General features: G+C 38.1%; 1 protein-coding gene across 2 annotated transcripts; it reads right to left on the minus strand.

Annotated features, from left to right (window-relative positions):
- Positions 1 to 10,801: 10,801 nt before the first annotated feature.
- On the minus strand, positions 10,802 to 16,514 carry cbln4 (cerebellin 4 precursor). Of its 2 annotated transcripts, XM_082520255.1 has the most exons (4): positions 16,438 to 16,514; positions 15,467 to 15,862; positions 14,072 to 14,188; positions 10,802 to 11,043 (listed from the first exon to the last, which is right to left on the minus strand). In XM_082520255.1, the coding sequence occupies exons 2-4, from the start codon at positions 15,731 to 15,733 to the stop codon at positions 10,846 to 10,848; spliced, it is 582 nt and encodes a 193-aa protein (XP_082376381.1). In that variant the 5' UTR covers positions 15,734 to 15,862; positions 16,438 to 16,514; the 3' UTR covers positions 10,802 to 10,845. The 2 variants fall into 2 exon arrangements, with proteins under 2 accessions (XP_082376381.1, XP_082376380.1); XM_082520254.1 differs by lacking the exon at positions 16,438 to 16,514 and having other exon boundaries at positions 15,467 to 16,406.
- Between the last annotated feature and the right edge of the window lie 1,474 nt (positions 16,515 to 17,988).

Below are 17,988 nucleotides of genomic sequence, written 5' to 3' on the forward strand. Positions count from 1 at the left end.
GAACCAAATAAGCAACGAACTGAAGTGCATCATAAAGCTCAGCGAAGCCTAAGGGAACTGCAGTGTCAGGTGTAATTCTCTGTGGGTTTATGAACACATAGTTAGTCATGAATGTGTGTTATACCTGCTTTAAATCTGGTTTGCCATCAACATTACTATTACTCAAATGACGCTAAAGCTGCCTCACTACTGCAGAATTGTAAAAACAATCTTCAGAATATTTTGCCATGTACTCATTTTCAAAGTTAGGTGGTAATGTGGTATTTTTCCTTCACAACAGTCAAGTATTTTATAGACTGATGCCATGACAACAGCTGTGCGGTGGTGAGTCTTTACTCCACCAAGGAGGAAATCAAAGCCTTCAAATCTCACAAGTGACCTGGCACCATTTCTAACAATGAACATTGGAAGGCTGGCTGGCTGCAGCTGATTTTTGAGCAGAGAGATAAACTGCAGGCTTTTCTTTTCTTTTAGAATAGGTCATTTCATCTTTGAATTTTCTTAGATTTTTTTTAAAGCAATGAGGATTGTAATTTTGACTCCAGGAACAATTCTACAATATAATGCACACTATTAAAAAACAGTTTAGTGACACAGACATACTTTCTGCATCTCCATATTGGGAGATTATTCTGTCACAGTAGCTCAAGAGAAAACACCAGACCATTAACAAAACAGAGCATCTCGAAAAAGCAAAATGGCCCAATAAAATAACATACCTGTAGCATAGATAGTAAAATGGCTTAATGAGTAGTCCATCTATTTGTTTTCTTAAATAATAGTGCACGAAATACAATAGCATCATAAGCTTGACGAGTACTATATATTCTCTGTCTGACACATGTCTTTAGCTGTACTGAGCTGTGCTTCGCCGTAAGCAGTGGATAAGGTTTTTTAGGATTATCCGTGACGGATAACAGCTTGTTAGTGTTCTTCTCCGCCACAACTGCAAATGCATCTGGCTTTGAGTCATCAAAAAGACAGCCTTCTTGGTCAGTTTCTTAAGTCTATTGGTGTTGCCGGCTCTGATGCTGCTTCTCCAGATGACTGTAGGAAGTTAAACTCCGCTGGTCACGCAAAATCAAACACTTTACAATTTTTCTACACATGTAGATCTCAGTTTCTTAACAATTTGGTGTGTTAATAGCACACTAAGTTAATTTAAGTTGATATCTTTTCTATACTGCATTTTCTTTACTGGGCCAGACCAGTAAAACCAAACTCCTCTGTTCTTTAGATTTAAAAAAAAAAGAATTTTGAAGGTATCAATATCAGATTTTCATGTCATCATGTTGCCAGGCAACTGCCTAAAGTGACCCATTTGTAGCATTTATGCACATATAACATCTTATAAAGGCAGTATATAATTTCAAGTCATGACACTAACATCTAATTTAGATCCACCAAGCTTGAGTTATGCTTGATATATTATCACAGACCAAACAATGGGGTAGCAGCGGCACAAAATAAACAGCAGTGCATTTCATTAAAAAATGTAAAAAGAAATCATCCAAGGCCAGATACAACCTTTTTTTGTGGGTTGTTTCTGATGTCTGGGTCATATGTTTGACACCACTGCCTCACAGCTTCGGTGTTCTTACACTTTCATCTGTTGTTAAAGTGGATGCCTAGGTACTTGTAGTCCTTTGCCACATTAACATCGCCTCCCAGAATACACAACAACTATGTAGACATCCTTTTCCTTCTGAAGACAATCACCCTCTCCCTGGTCTTATCCATGTTCAGAGCAGACGATTTTCCCCAGACCACTCCTCAAAATCATCCAATACTAGTGCCCTGTACTCCACCTCCGAACCCTCCCACACTTATGCATCCTACAACTAAAGAGCCATCAGAGAACCTTCTGCAAATAGCATGGCCCTGAGTAACACTAAAAGTCTGAGGTATAAAAGGTGAACGGGGATGGGCACAGCACACTGTGTGCTCTGTGAAGCTCCTGTATTGCTCACTTTCTCAATCAGACAGAGCTCTGCCTAGTCAGACGACCCCACAGTCTGTCAAGTAGTTGACAATCCAGGGGAAGGTCATGTCTACTCTTATATTCTCAAATGAATGAGCTTCTCTATGGTAGTGTTTATTGTAGAGCAGTTGAATTGTATTGCATTAACAAGTTCCTTTATTCCTGCTATTGTATTCACCCCCCCCTTCAAATTGAGTCAGACAACACAAAGATTTAGATACTACTCATGACTCATGTAACCCTCATCTTCATCTCTTGCTACCTGAAGCACGTAGCTGTCTTATCTCCAAAGCTGTTTACTTATTCAAGAACTGAGTGATGCCTCCAGTCATAGAGAGGAGAAGATTATAAGGAATTAACACTTTTTTAAAAACACCACGGGATTGTCCTTTTTGGATTCAGTCAAGGATGTAAATGTATGTAACACGTTTTAAGCCTAACGTCATACCGCTGTACTGTCATACGGTGTCTTGAAGGTTCAAGGACAGAAAAGTCACCTTCAATAAAGGAACTTACCTATATTTCATTTGAGTCTCTGGCATCAAGAATATGCTAACTGACTGTCTGCTAAGACCCTTACCATGTAATTCAATTATTTAACAGCACGTAAATCTCTTAAAAAACTAGACGTGGACATTTCAAATTTCAACTGCTGATTAGATGGCTTTATATAATATTGATGAGGTGTCTCAGTCATGACATCAAAGAGCATAGGCTAAAAATGAGTTTGTTATGTAACCAGTAAGAATATTGTTTTTGATTTTACAGGTCAGACTAATTGTTTCCATTAGCACAGTGTGAGTATGTCAAGTAAAATAAAATTTGAATGTGCTTTGTTTTTAAAAACATACTTGGGAGGCACGGTGGTACAGCCCTAGGCTCTGTCGCCTTACAACAAGAAGGTTCTGGGTCCAGTCTTTTCCAGGCCTTTCTGTGTACACATTGCACGTTCTTCCTATCAATCAATCAATCAATCAAAATTTATTTCTATAGCACATTTAAAAAGACCACAGTACATCAAAGTGCTTCGCACAAGTGCCATAGTGCGGATTAAAACAATAGACAAAGAAAAGAAAATACAGTAATAGTTACAGTAACAATTACAGTTATGGAATACAGACCGGGTGGAAGTCCGAACTAATTCGCTTCAAAGGCTAGATTGAACAGGTGGGTTTTAAAGCATGATTTAAACGATTTAATGGATTCTGACATGCTGAGATCAGGTGGAAGATTATTCCAAAGTTTGGGTGTGGCGATAGCAAAAGCACGGTCTCCTCTGGTCTTTAGTCGAGGCCTAGGTTGCACTAATAGCAGTTGGTTAGAGGATCTAAGCGCTCTCTTAGGGCTATACAAGTCAAGGAGGTCAGTTAGGTAACTAGGTGCCATGTTATTTGGAATTTTGAGAGTATACAAAAGGATTTTAAAAACGATACGGTATTTGACGGGGAGCCAGTGAAGATCCCTATGCCTTCAAGGTTTTTCATGAGTCCTCGCCTCTTCGGCTCCATGACTGGGACTCTAAGTTGGATCGTGTTTAAAATGTTCAGAAGGAATCAGGGTGTGAATCAGATGATGCAGCTTACAATGTAAAGTACTTTCAGTGGTCAAGATGCTATGTTTCATTTATGCGGGGAACATATCACTTAGTCTCAGAAATGTACTGCTGTCCCAATTGAATAAAGCACATGACAGAGTAGCTATCACAATTCTAAAATCTATATTTGTAGACTTTTCTTACTGCTATTTGTATATCAATAAAATAATGCAATTGGGCCATTTGAAAATTATTCTTTCTTCTGCTAAGATGGGCGTAAAAATAGAAATTAAGAGCCAGTTTTCCCATATGCTCTCCAAACTCCTCACATAACAAGTATAAGCTGCTGCTTGTTATAGGCCATACACATTGTTTTCTATGCCTGGTGAAAGCTGTGTCCAGGAGGAGCATTAAACAAACTGTCAATTGAATGCTTGTAGAACGTAAAAGAAGAAAAATCTGCTGGGCAGTATAGAAGAAGGAACTAAAGGTCTTTTGCAATGTCTGCACTTTGCTTTACTTTGATGCTCAATAAGGAAGGAAATCTTAGAGTAGCATACAGAAATGTTTAAAATGTGCACCGTTCTTTGTTATTGTGTGAAGCTATAAAAAGAGACCCGTACTGGAAAAAAAACCTATGAAAAATACTGTTTTGTAAAGGTTTTTCTCACACCTCTGATGATTTTTTTACGTTTAGAAGAAGCTCGTGTTTTGTTTTACTCGGGTTAATGCTGAGTTATAATTCAGTTCTGGGGTTATGTGTCCCAATGGATACAATCAAAGTGAATAGTGCTCTGCATATCTAAACCCAAGTGCTGAAAACAATCTTCTTAAAGTGCTACACTATTTAGAGACAGTATATTCAATCACATCTCAATATTGTCCTCTGAAATGCCGGTAAAGGTCAGAATTAGGTTTGAAATTCAACACAGCACACCTGCCACCATAGCTTTGAGCAAAGCAACAACTTGTGTTCCTTAAATCCTCTTTTCTGCAGCAGTTTTGTCCCACAGCTACACAAACATAAAATTACCATTTGGAGTGGATTTGAAGTGTAAAGTTCTCAGGATGGCCTTCTGTCTGCTGTTTAATGAAATTCATGTAATTCGAGACATATGCAGTTTACCTAAAATTGACTCTGTGGCAGGATATTTATTATCTAGTAAACAGTCAATCTAGAGCCTGAACACAGTCGGAAACAAATCAAGCTGCAGTGGCAGATAATCTCTCTGCAAATGATTTTGGGATCAGATTCATTAACAGAAGGTATTATTATTGTTTCAACACATAACACAAACGTTAGAGAGCAGGATTCAACATGTTTACCACCGCTTGAATTTCAAATAAATGCCCGTTAGATAAAAGGCCACTGAAACCTGTGTTTGGCCATTACTCGTACGACATAACAATTACAAATGACACGACTTGCACATCTTCTTTTAACTCAAACAGTTTGCTGTTCATAGAGATATAGCTGCACAGTTTTTCCTGCACCAAACAACACTGGCTGACAATGTAACTCATGTCAGATTACTGACTTAGAGCTATTTAATGAATATGCGCGTTATCTCGGAGTGGTGATATATAATCTTCTTTGTTTTGGTCTAATTCATCAGGTCAGCCTGTTCCCTCTGAAGTTGCACTTGAGAGAAATTTTGTCTCTACTGTGTCATTAATTTCCAAAATATCATCCTCTCATAGGCTGTTGTTCACGTCATTTGAGAATCGCTTAAAAATGACAATTTTAAACCCCCCTGTGGTTGTTTCATAGCATGTTTACACCATTCCTTGTGTTTTAAATACCACACTGCATTTGCCATCCAATAAAACAGGGAAAAAACTAAAATTTCATTTTATAAAAACAGCTATGTGGAAACTATTAGACTATACAGAGATAGTCTAATAGTTTCCACAGAGCCTGAGTTAGAATATTCCTTTATTCCTCTTTGATTTTGGACATTTTCCTGAGTTCAACTTTTACACATCGTTGATTGAAGTGAATAACCCTGGCCTACCTCACATCGTTTTAAGTTCTTTGAAATGTATAAAATCATATTTTAATGATATTTTGTGTGATTTGGCTCTGAGAGGGAAAAGCCATTACAACCTATAGAAAAGGCAACCACACATGAATCAACATTTTTGCTTTTCTTGTTTCAGAGGATAAAGAAAATGCCATCATCACCTAGCAATTCATTCACATGACAGCCTATTTCTGCTGAGAATGAATGAACAAAAAAATGCAGTACTGCTCTGTTTGTGGTAAACGGCAAAGTAAAATACTTTCAAAACACGTGAAAAAAACACGTGAATTTCATTTATCATGCAAGAAAATTCTGTGCAGATACTAAATAAATGTCCGCCTTTAATAAGAAGAAAAAAGATTTTTGCTGAAGAGCAACAAGAATGAAGAGAGATTTCTATTTACTAATCTGACCTGATGAAAGCTGCACAAATTAGCATGCCCGCCTTACCTGGAAAAAAAAGCATGACCTTCAAGTTTTCAGATGGCACAAAATTAGTTTCAACCACAGTGTGTGAGATGCCAACCACCACACCACATCCAACTGCTTTTTCGTTACTTATATATTATACCATCTATGGAATGTACTTAAATATACTGAGATAATTTAGTTTTGTAAAAGTAAGGATGGATTTAGCTTTGTGGTTTTACGTGTAGCCAGGGAAAAAGTTCTTTAACCCTGCATTCATGTTTAATGGCCACCAGTGTGACTGACAAGTCATTAACCAATAAGTATGCAGTTTTCACAGTTAAACCCACTCCTTAAAAAAATATCAAGATGGAGATGGTGAAAATTTTCATGGGAATGGGAATTCAGAATCTAATGGGTCATATGAGAATGAGTACACTCTGGCACATGTTAGATGAAAATTCATGAAATTTCAGAAATGTAATGTGTGCAGTTTTTTATTCATTATTGTGTGTGCAGCATGGTGGTGTGGTGGTTAGCAGTGTTACCTTATAGCAGGAAAGTCCTGGGATTGAACATGGTCTGGGGCTTTTCTGGAGTTTGCAAGTTCTACCTGCGCCTGTTAGGGTTCTTTGCTGGACCTCTGGCTTCCTCTCACAGGCCAAAGACTGTGAGGAAATTTAGAATAACTTCGGTTATTTTCAATTGGCTGTAGAGTGGTGACCTGTTCGTGTTGTACCCTGCCTCTCACTAGCAACAGCTCAACAGCTGGGATAAGCTCAATTTCCTTCGTGACTCTGTGGACAGATGTTAAAAGCTTATCCAAAATTGACATGAGGTTTCTTTTATACTTATTTCACATATACTGTTTATAAATGATGGACATAACTCATGGTTGAAAAGTGAAACCAGTGTAGTTGTATCTTAAGCCTGCATCCTTTGTAACGGTGAGATAGGGGTGATTATTGTCACTGCAAAACTATACAACCAGGTTGTATAGAAGTCTATGGCAAAGAGCTCTCACTGCCACTGTCCACCTTCCTGATGGGTTTATGGGCTCATTAGTTTCAAGTCATATGAATACAACAGGAAGTTTTATATTTTTTACATTATGATAAATCATATGCCTATGAGCACACAAAGTGCCTTAGTTTCTCTGTCAGCGCAATTACGTCAGGTTTCCAGAAGTAAAAATTGTAAATGTGACCCGCTCATCTTCCCACTTCACAAACAAATTGGCAATATCACATCTTTTATACACAGTGAGTGCTATTACTGTTTTTATCTTCTTTTATCTTCGCATCCATAGATTTGGACTTCTTAAAGCAGAACTCCATCACAAGCAACAGCAGCATAAACTCAGATTTTTCCAGTTTTTTTGAGAAAAATAAAACGTAATAATGCTACGTCTTTTAAAAAAAACCACAATTTTTATTTGTTATTTAACGGCAGATTCGTCAATACATTAATTATACATTAATGTATACAATTAATACATTGATTAAAAAAAAGATGATCAGGATAAAACTTTTGAACACATAGATTTACATTTATATGTTCAAATACAAAATTAAGGAGTAAAATTATCACCAACTGATGCTTTAAGCATTTCAGGGGCACAGTCCAGCTTCCACAGTCATTATGATTCCACCAATGTGAGCAAACACAAATGTAATTTAGACACCAGAAATATTATTTCAATTCAGCAAAATAAATATACATAGTGGAATTTAATAAATGCTGCCAGTCTTGCACTTTTAAAAAAACTTTTAAACAGAACTCTCTCGGTGAATATATTTGCAGTATTAATTTCGGCATTATTTTCTTGTGCAACTGTCGGCATGACAGTTACACAACTGTAACTGTCAATTTTCAGGAGCCTTGTTGAGTTGAACATTTTTTTTTATTTCATTCTTAGCTTTAACTGAAAGATCAAAAATTGTCCTCTTCAATGTTCCCTTTCTGGTTACAAAATGTGACAGTGATGCCAAGGGAAAGTTATCAATCACTGACAAATAATATGTGAACAACCAACAGGCAGAAACGTACGCTCGAAGAGTGAAAGTGAACATCTAGAACACTTCAGAGAGGCTTAAGCTGATGAGGGTGTAGCTTTTCATTTCAGGACGAAATAATGATGGAAATAGGCTCTCCTAGGGTTGATTTTTAACAGCGCAGATGCACACTGCACCAGCAGCACACACTGCAGCAAGGGCTGTAACTACTGTAGAGATGAAGAGGGGAACCATTATATACTGTAAGTGCACATTGAGCTGGAGTAACAATTAAGGAGGTTATTAATTCATCAGTTATCCCAGGCCACCCAGTGGAAACGACTTATGCTCACAGACTGTGACAGGAATCTGTTTATTATCAGCATGTTAACTAATTAAGGTTCTCAGATGCCCATTAAACTTTATTAAGGTCCATAAACCAGTTGACTTGTGTAAGATCTATTAGGAGAGCACATGTAGGAATTTTGTTTTTTATGCTTTGAATTTTGAACGAGTGCATTTTAACACAAATCCAGTTATCTGCAGGTAATCAGAAACATATTTGCGCTCTTACAGTACAATATCTGCAGTCGCCACTGATTCATTCTTAACACTTTCCATGGTTGTGTGGAGGCACTCAGCATTTGGTTAAGGTCAGGGAGAGATTATGGTCTTTGTTCACTATAGAAAAAAGGCAACAGAGACATGAAGCACGATTTACTTTATTCACATTTGACCAAAGCCATAATCTTTCCCTTACTGCAGTATCTAATTTCTTTTTTTTTTCTATTTTTTTCTTATTTTCTTTTTTGCCCTCTGGGCAGAAAAACGAACACACTGTAAACATAACACTGACCTATGCCGTCATCGTAGTTGATTTCGTGAGCTTTTTGGCACACAGTTGCCAGTTAATTAAACAATTAAGCAAATCGAGCGCAGCACTAGTCCTCATTTAAAGTCATGCTTCTGGCCACCTGACATATTTAAGTCTACCATCTTTCTTGATTTTTGCTCTGCTTTGGTTCTCCATTAACTCTGGGTTAGCAGTGGTGCCTTGACGCATTGGATGAGGCAAAACTGTACTGCTTGATTATGCTATTATGTTATCTTGACTATTTAGCATGGTCAACTTAACAAACATCATGCATTTACTTAAAAAAAAATAGTCCTTTATTTAAAATTCAAATAAAAGACAAAAAATAAAGGCATAGAGTTGGTTCGGGATACCAGGATCTCGTACAGGACAGAATAGGGAGTGTTTTTGACCATAAAGCCTTTCTTGTAAAGGCAACCGGCCAGAAGCTTCCATCACAAGATATAAGAAGTTACACACAGGGCACAACAAAAGGCCCAGGCAGCAGAGGATTTCTGCGCCTTCTGAGATCTGCGCGGTAATCACAGGAAGAGTGATGGAAAGCTGAAGCAATCAACCGCCACCTCGGCTGCACACTGCTGAAGGCAGATTGGTTGAGAGAGCCTTGGAGACAAAAGCAGCTGAAAGCAATCATTAATGGTCCTTCTGCTGACTCACCTAAAGAAACCTTTAAGGACTTTTACTTCTTCCTATTGTTGACTAAAAGCTCTCGTTTCTTAATTTAAGCTTGTGCTGAAATAAACAGCACGAAACTTTTGGCTTCTACAGAGGGTCAAAAGCAAAATACCACCAAACAAAAGGAGAGCTTCACAGCAAAAAGATTAATGCAAAAGAATTGTTTTATTAGATTTGTCTTGCTTTCATTGTGGTTGAAAGCCAAATTCCTACCTGAAATAAGTCTGACTGCCCGGCGTAACTGAACACGGAGAAGAAAGTGTCCTATTAAAACAGTTGGCATGAATCATATTTCCCTGACAAATGTGTTTTATTCTGTTTTCGCTTGTTGATCGATTAAGTTTAGCTACCAAAACTCAGTTAGGTATAGAAAAACATCATGGTTTCACTTTTAAACAAGCCCCTGTGACCTGATGAGTCACTACACCAAAGGACACCCTGTACTTGTCTCACAACTTGAGCGTCAATGTGCCAGGAATGAGATCCGACTGAAAGCAGACTCCTCACATTTTCTTTGTGTGTCCTTTCAATCAGTTTGTTTTTGTTTATTTGTATGTTTTGTGCTCATTTTGTATCTTTTTGTGCTACTGTGGTTTAGCTGCATGTCTTTGTGGATCATTTGATCTTTTTCTCTTCATGGTAATTTAAAGCCCTTTGTGGTAATTTTCTGTGTTCGTGGGCCTCGTTTAGTAAAATTCTGAAGGTTAAGCCTGCGAGGTGATGTGGCTTGTGGCCACTTCAGCAATTTTTAAATCAATTTTAAATTACTTTGTTTGATTAAGGAATTTCCAATAGCATTGTTTTAGGCAATCGGTGACCTACATTACTGCTATCCCTCACGTATCCTGGAACAATTTGGTCCAGAAAAGACATTCCCCATTACTTAGCAATACAAATACTTGGTTGATGACAAGCTACACAGGTAACAGGCATACGGTTTACTCTCAAAAGGCAGATGTCTTTGAATGCAACCGCTGTCATGGGAAAAAACATCAGTATGCTAAACATATTCCGACAAGTGAAAGTCTGAAAAGTACTTTTGAGATGTTTTAGTGTTCCTCTCTGAGGCTGCTTGAGTGACAGGAACATACAGTAGCGATAGGGAACATTTCAAGTCTCTCTTTCATCTGGACGGGGACACAGCACTTCCAGCGAACGTGAACCATTTCCAAAGTCTTATTTTCCTCTCTATGTTGGGATCCATTTCCATCTATCATTTTTCAACATTTTGGCAAGATCCAACTGATGCAGCAGCAATGTTTTGATTATACTGTGACAACACATTATGAAGAAGTCAGTAAGCTTACAATCTTCTTTTCTTTTTTTTTTTCTTTTTTCTTTTGTTTTTTTCTTTTTTACAGAGGAAACACAAGAAAGCCAGAAAATGTTGAGTATTGCCATCCACCAACTAGGTTTCCTTTCTCCAGCTTTAGGTAGACTTTGTCCTCTTTTTCAAGATAGAGCAGAACTCCATTAGTGGCTGCCTCGCGAGTTACATCTTTGTCACCCGCAAAGGCAGAGATGACTGGTTTCCCATTCAACATCAAGTTCACCTGGATGATCCAACAGAAGTAACAATTAGCAAGAGTACAGCAGGAAAAATGGAATCTAAGATGTGGGTCAGCATAGTTTATTTCTTATTTGTAATTATGTCACTTGACCTCTTACATGGAGACGGTAATGTTAAACCCACTATACAAACACTTAAGTGCACTTACTGTGTACAGAGTGGAAGAGGGAGGAATATAAAGTCTTTTCTCCTTTTTTTTTTAACCCCTTTTGCAGCAGTGAATATTTTTTAAAGGCAACATTGAGATGTACATGAGATTATATCTGCATGTGTTTTATAAGGTAGCTACAGTGGCTAACAAACAGTGCAAAATTGACTTTAGGAGCACTTTGCCTTTTGGATCGCTTTATCCTCTAATGTTTTTAGCACCTCGTCATGTGTCAATCAGCACTATCATTTTTGTGTTAATGGTAGTTGCTGCAACCATCAAGGAACTGTTGCAAAGTTAAATAAAGTTAACTTTATTTAAAAGCTGACTTTCTTCTAGAGTTTAGCTTGGGACTGGTCTGCTTTGCACTGACAGCAGTTCTTTCACCAATTATCACTCAATGCCACTGAATGTCATTGATTGTCTGTGGTCAGTCGTCTTTAAATATGAAGATGCTAATTATGGCAGATATATGCTGATTAGTGAGATTAGAGGGCTACCTACACATTACACCTACAGGAGCGGCTCAGCCCTGGAAACCCATACCACAAAGCTCCCCGCAGATTTTTTTTTTTTCCCCCTTTTGGCTGTCCCGTTTGGCTCTTTTGCCATCAGAATTATTGTCTAAAGGCGAAGAAAGATGCCCAACGGATGCCCGGCAGATTTTAATGCCAGACGAGGTTTGAAACTCTGCAGTTACTGAGTCAGTGTGTTGGTGGCTTTTAGGCACCATTATAACTCAGTCATTTAAATGGTTTGTTGTGATTCCTAAATGCTTCCACTTTTTAATAATGCCACTTAAAGATGATTGTGGAATATCTTGGAGGGAAATTTTTTCACAAACTTACCTTTTTCCACAGCGGCATCCTATCGCAGTATTCAAATTCAGTGAATTCTGTAGAACGACTCATTCTTTGGCAAATGTTTGTAAAGGCAGTCTGCACGGCTATGTGTTTGATTGTATACACTTGTGACAATGGCAGTGAAAACACTATTAAGAGGTCTGGTCCAATACTTTTATCTGTATAGCTTATCTGTACTTTGTGTCAACGTAATATTGCACAGCTTTGATATAATGTATAAGTGAACCTGATTAAAATACTAATTTGTTAAGTGACGAGATCATTTTAGAAGCTAGCCAACTAGCGTTTCTACTTAAATGTAAACGCTAGTTCGTTATTTCGTGAGGAGGTTTTCAAGCAACAGTTTCAATAAGCAAGGACGCTACAGTCTGCTAGCTACAATTTAGTTGAGTCTGTTTTGCGCTAGTTGATGATTAGTAGACTTCATTTCCAAGGTAACATTTGCTATTGTTGCTCACTGTTGTCACTCTATTGGAGTGGAAGACTTATTAAATGAGGCATCAGAGAGCCAGAATTAACATCATATTGTTCTGACATAAAAGCAGTCTACAGGTTCTGAGAGAAGTTACGTTACTACTCATCCATACACTGACAACTGGCAAAGCACTTTATATAAGGAAAATTCTCTGTAGTGCTCTATTGAAAAAGTAAAAGGTATCAAATACCCCACCAAAACTCAAAAAGAGACAATTACTCTTCAAAGTAATGAAATAAAGGAGTAAAACATTAAAAATGTTCAAATTAGAAAAACAAAACTTTTAGCAACATTAATTTTTCTTTTGCTTTTACAAGAACGCTGGCTTGCCAGTAATGCAAACTCGGGTGTTACTAACTCTCAAACAACCAAAATTGTAAGGGGGAAGAAATGCTGCACTAGTTTCCTGTTTTCTGTTCTAAGCAGCATCGCTGGGGGCAAAGGAACATCAAGCAAATTGGTTACAGATGTGCTCATAGACACATGAATTTTGCCTATCAGAATCCTCCAAAAAATTGTTATCGCACCAAAGAAAATCATGTGTGCTGATGGGGATAAAATCTCTCCCTTAAAATCATCTTCATCATAATACTTTAATGGAGGAATCACTAGGTGAGATAGTGTGATCCAGATTAACCTAAAATCAGAATTTGACAGCAAATTACTTATTAAGAAGCTTCAAACTGAGGCAATACAAAGGCTCATGATACTAGTGAAACAAATGCACTGACATGGGAATGTAGCACGTGTATCTGAGAAAACCAAGAGCAGCAATGATGCATATCACCTTCCTAGTTCATTTTTTTTTTCCACTTTAGCTACTTAATATTCTTATCAAGGCGGATGAACTTTGGCATTTGTACAATTAAATATTTGCAGAGGTAATTGTATTTTAAGCCATTATATTTCAACATGGTCATTTTAAATTCAAATGAAATTCTCGTTAGTTAGTCACCGAAAATATAACCTTGGCATCGAGCAGGTTTATTCAAACCTTTAACCTAACACATTTTTTCAAGTCATATCAGTATGAGGTGTTTGTGCTTTTTGTTTAATGTGTGTGGGTGTGGAAATGCGGTGGTGGTGATTCATGGAATAAAACAATTAATCCAATCAATTGATAGTGAGACAGCATTTTTTTTTTCAAATGTCGCTGAATGTTTTCTATTGCAGATTACATGCAAAAATCTATTAAATAAATAAGTAAATAGAAATAATTATCTTAAAATGAATTTTAGGTCCACCTTGCCTTCATTAGTAGTTGTTCGTAGTATTAGTTGGTGCCAGTGCTTTTCTATTGAGATTTTGTGTGATGGGATTTGGAGTCAGTGGTAGTGTCCGAATAATAAATTGGAATAATAATGCAATTTATTGTTTTCCCTTTTCCAGAAGTAAGGTGTTCTTCCCTGCGCAAATAATTTCTTTATTGTCCCAGAGAAAGATATTTTGTCCCAGCCAGACACTGAAATGGGGTTTTACAATTGAGTCAACTGCACAGATGTGTAAAATGAACATAAAGTGATACCTGTATGGTTTGGCTCTGGTACACTTTAATCACGTGGAAGTTAAAACTGTAGACTCCTTTCCTCGGGGACAGAAATACTGATTCAAATGTGAAGTAGTTTCCTATATTCACAAGAACCTGTGAAAGGAGGGAGGAAACAAAGAATGCGACAAAGGTGTTTATATACTCAGCACTTCAATAAAGGTTTTAATTTCAAATGGGCTTTGGGATTAAATATTTAAATAGGACATCAGCCAAGCACACTTCACTGTTGTGGCTACCAGGTCGCTTTCCTGATCAGACACAAAGTGAGTGTGACACACTTCAAAAAACATTTAATTCAGGCTTCCTTCTCGAGAGACCTAAACCTAGCAAGTGAATTTCCAACTCCACAAAAAAACAAGTGATGCGTAAACTAGATGATAGCCGGAACCCAACAACAGATTTTATAGATTAATTCCACTTTGCAGCAACAAAAACAAGAGAATTTCTTTTGTTCAGGTTTAAAGTGACTGAGAAACTATTTCTATTAAGATACAAACAGTAGAAATAACATTGGCTACTTCTGTATGTTAAAAACAATTCAAAATGAACACACTGGTATATGAAGGAGATATTTTCATCCTACGGTCATATAAACATAGAATATTTAAAATAATATGGAATGTGAACTTGACTGGGTTATCGCTGTAGGCATGAAAGGCTCCTGCAGAATGTCATACACTTGAATTCCACCTGTTAAGACTCAGCCAGGACCTTTGACATGGGTTGCTTTCATGGCAACAGCATGCATGATCCACACCAATCATATCTCTGGTAGTGCAGTATGACACCAAAAGATCACGTTATGTAATGTCATGTAAATGAGAGGGCAGAGGATCAGTTGTGTGATATGGTTACAAACACCTTACACTGCCCACCGATGCATGACTAATCGAGTTCTTGTTGTTTTCGCTGCTGCTTGATTTGTTTGGGTGTATTTATGTAGGTGAATGTGTGGATGGCGCGCGTAGTCGAGTGCGCGCGTGCGTGGCGGGGGTAGCTTGAGGCAAAATGATGGGTGCGTGTTCAGGCTCTGCAGGATGCCCGCCCTCAAACATAATCCAGTCACTTTCAAGCCTGCTTGCGTGTGATTATGTGCACTTGAACGGTGTCCACATGCCAACCGATGCCACCAGAAACCAGCTTCAAACTAAACTGAGCTGCAGCTATACTTAAAGCTGCAAACATGTTCTGTCAAAGTCAAAACTGGGCTTAAAGATAAATATTTGTACTAAAACAATAGACCCAAGTACCTTCGTTCATAGGGAAATTTTATGGAAAAGACAGGAAAGATTTTGAAAGTGCTATTAATATATATTTAACCACTTTTGTCATTAGTGTTGTTCATGAAAAAAAAAAAAAAACGGTCCTAACCTGATCGAAGTAGATTATTCTTGTTTTGTTGCTCATTTCCGACGGTTCGTGGTTGTTGCTCCGGACTGCAGAGAAAGCCACCTTGGAGTTGGCGGCGCGCACCGAGATGCCGAGCGGAGAGGATGAAGCCTTCCAGTCCGTTGCCGGATTAGAGTCGCAGACCACGAGACATTTGCCCTCCAGGACGATCGGTTCCGTGTCATTCTGAGCTCTCACAACCTCAGAGATCACAGTCCAGCTGAGCATCAGTAGGAGTGAAGTAACCATGGCTCTTCTCTGTCTGTGACAACTGTGGCAGCGCAGATTCAGAGACCGTCTCCTGCACCACACAAGTTTCCGTGTCCCTCCACTGCTCTCCCCCGCTGCAGACGCGTCTGACGCTGTAAAATTCGCTTACTGGATCCAAAGATGTGCCATATCCAAGTGAAACACAAACAAAAAAGCAGAATCCCTTTAAAGTCTAAATCTTCTTTTGAAGAAACCCCCCCACAAAAAAAACCTGAAAAACACGAAAATCACCGATTGTTTTCTATGCGTCTCATTTTCAGGTAGACTTTATTAAAAGCTCGTGGATCAGAAAAAAGTAGACCATCCAGTGCGTGAGGGGATCAGTCGATAAATCGTCCATAGCCTTCACTCCCACTCCAAATAACGCGTCTGACAATATCTGTTCCGCAGTGATATGCTGCTTGTGTGCGCGCCCAGCCATCCACTTTACGCACGCACGTGTGCTAGAAGTTATAATTAACGGTCGCTGCGTAAATTCCCTAAAGCTTTCATTCCTCTATTTCCTCATTAAATAACCACAAAGCAAAGTATACATTCAACAAATGACCGTATTAATGATGAAAACTGAACAGACACTGAACATATATTGATAGTTCCTCTGGTCCTTTCCTCTGATCCAGAAACAAACTCCTTAAATAATTATCCCCAAACATATTTCTGATGATTTCACAGTTTTAAATTACTCTATGATGGAAGTACATCGCTGCATCTGTCACCAAGCAGGAGTTTCACTTCCCTGGTATCTCCCTGTCCACTCCGGCTGCAGGTTTCACTGTAATGTGGTGACTCATCATAATCTCATTGCACAGGTGGGCTGAATTTGACTCATGGTACTATGATCTTTCACATAAGTCATTGATGGGACTTTTATGTTGTTGCTATCATTCTTGAATCCAGCACTGTCTTCACTACTTGCAGCTTTAAAATTAAAAAATAAACAAATATATAAAAAAAATTCAACTTATTTCTGGATCTGGAAGGCAAAAACATTCCACACCTACTTACAGACCTCTACTTTAATTTCACTAATTTTACCTGCATCTCTTGTGAGCTGAATGGCTGTTTTGATTTGGTATAACAGGATTTAGGCTTCATACATTTATCACTCAGCATCATCTGATGTAAAATTGTACTTGTCTGTCTTTGTATGCTGCATTAAATCAACAAGACACCCAAAGTGTCCTGAGAGAATATTGACAAGAGATTAGAGATGTGAGCACGTCACCTCTGTCCTTGTGTCACTATATGCTCTCCATAAAAAAACAGATCAATTTTAACATCCTTCCTCTGACTTACAAAGTGTTACATGGCCTGTCTCTTTCAGTTTTAATTGAGCTTGCTTCACCTTAAAAGTCAACAATAAATCGCTTAGAGTTTCAGTTAGTTTCAAATTTTTCTGAGGAGAGGGTTCATAAGTCAAGTCAGGCTTTGCAAACTGATTAATTTAGCTACATGGATAAAGTACTATACAGATAATGAATCAGTTGAGACCATTACAGACAGTAGCCTTGCAATATACCACAGTGCAATTGCTAGATAGTGAAAGATGTAGACAGTGTATTAAACGAAAATAAGCCTGAATTCTAAAAAGCACATTTGGTGTTAGGCTTTCATTTGCTTTATCATTAAATCCTCGCTTATGAAAGCCGCTTTTTGATCTTTGTGGCTGAACAACGAGAGATCACAAGGTTGCACTGTTAAAAATGATTAAATGGTAAAATCAAGCAAGCATCCAACAACCAAATGGAGCTGAACCCTGACACAAATCAGCCCGCTCTAATAGACAATATGGTGACAAGTGTTTAACATAATGCTGCTTAAAAACAGAACATGCTGAGAGCTTGTCATTAACAGATTTCAGGTGCAAAGCACATGGAAAAAAGCAGATATTCATAATATTTGTTCTGCCAATGGAACAAATGGAAAAAAAATATGATCTGGTTTTGTTTTGGACAGTTTTACAACACAAAAGAGCATGGTGACACCGTGTTTTTTTTTTTAAATCTGAAAACGGACTGAAATATTTGCTGTCTGGACTCAAAGCTGTAGATCTGTGAATGCAGATGAATCTGTCTTTACCTGTCAGGCATTTGGGGCATCAGTCCATTTGACAACCTGAGGACATCACTACCCTAACCTGAGTAGTAGCTGCCATTGTGTGAGATTTGTGTCATCACCAAGCTCTGACAAATGGTTGCGTGCCAAATGTCGTGCATGTCAATATGTTTCCATGG

Source organism: Aulonocara stuartgranti, assembly GCF_965226115.1.
Source record: "Aulonocara stuartgranti genome assembly, chromosome: 20".
NCBI lineage: Eukaryota > Metazoa > Chordata > Actinopteri > Cichliformes > Cichlidae > Aulonocara > Aulonocara stuartgranti.

What these genes read in the sequence shown, in the direction of transcription:
- cbln4 (XM_082520255.1), bottom strand. Translation starts at nt 15,733, where the DNA reads ATGGTTACTTCACTCCTACTGATGCTCAGCTGGACTGTGATCTCTGAG. An exon ending in GAATAATCTACTTCGATCAG is followed by an intron (nt 14,189 to 15,466) that starts GTTAGGACCGTT and finishes CTCCTTTCACAG; the next exon opens with GTTCTTGTGAATATAGGAAA. An exon ending in ACCAGAGCCAAACCATACAG is followed by an intron (nt 11,044 to 14,071) that starts GTATCACTTTAT and finishes TGGATCATCCAG; the next exon opens with GTGAACTTGATGTTGAATGG.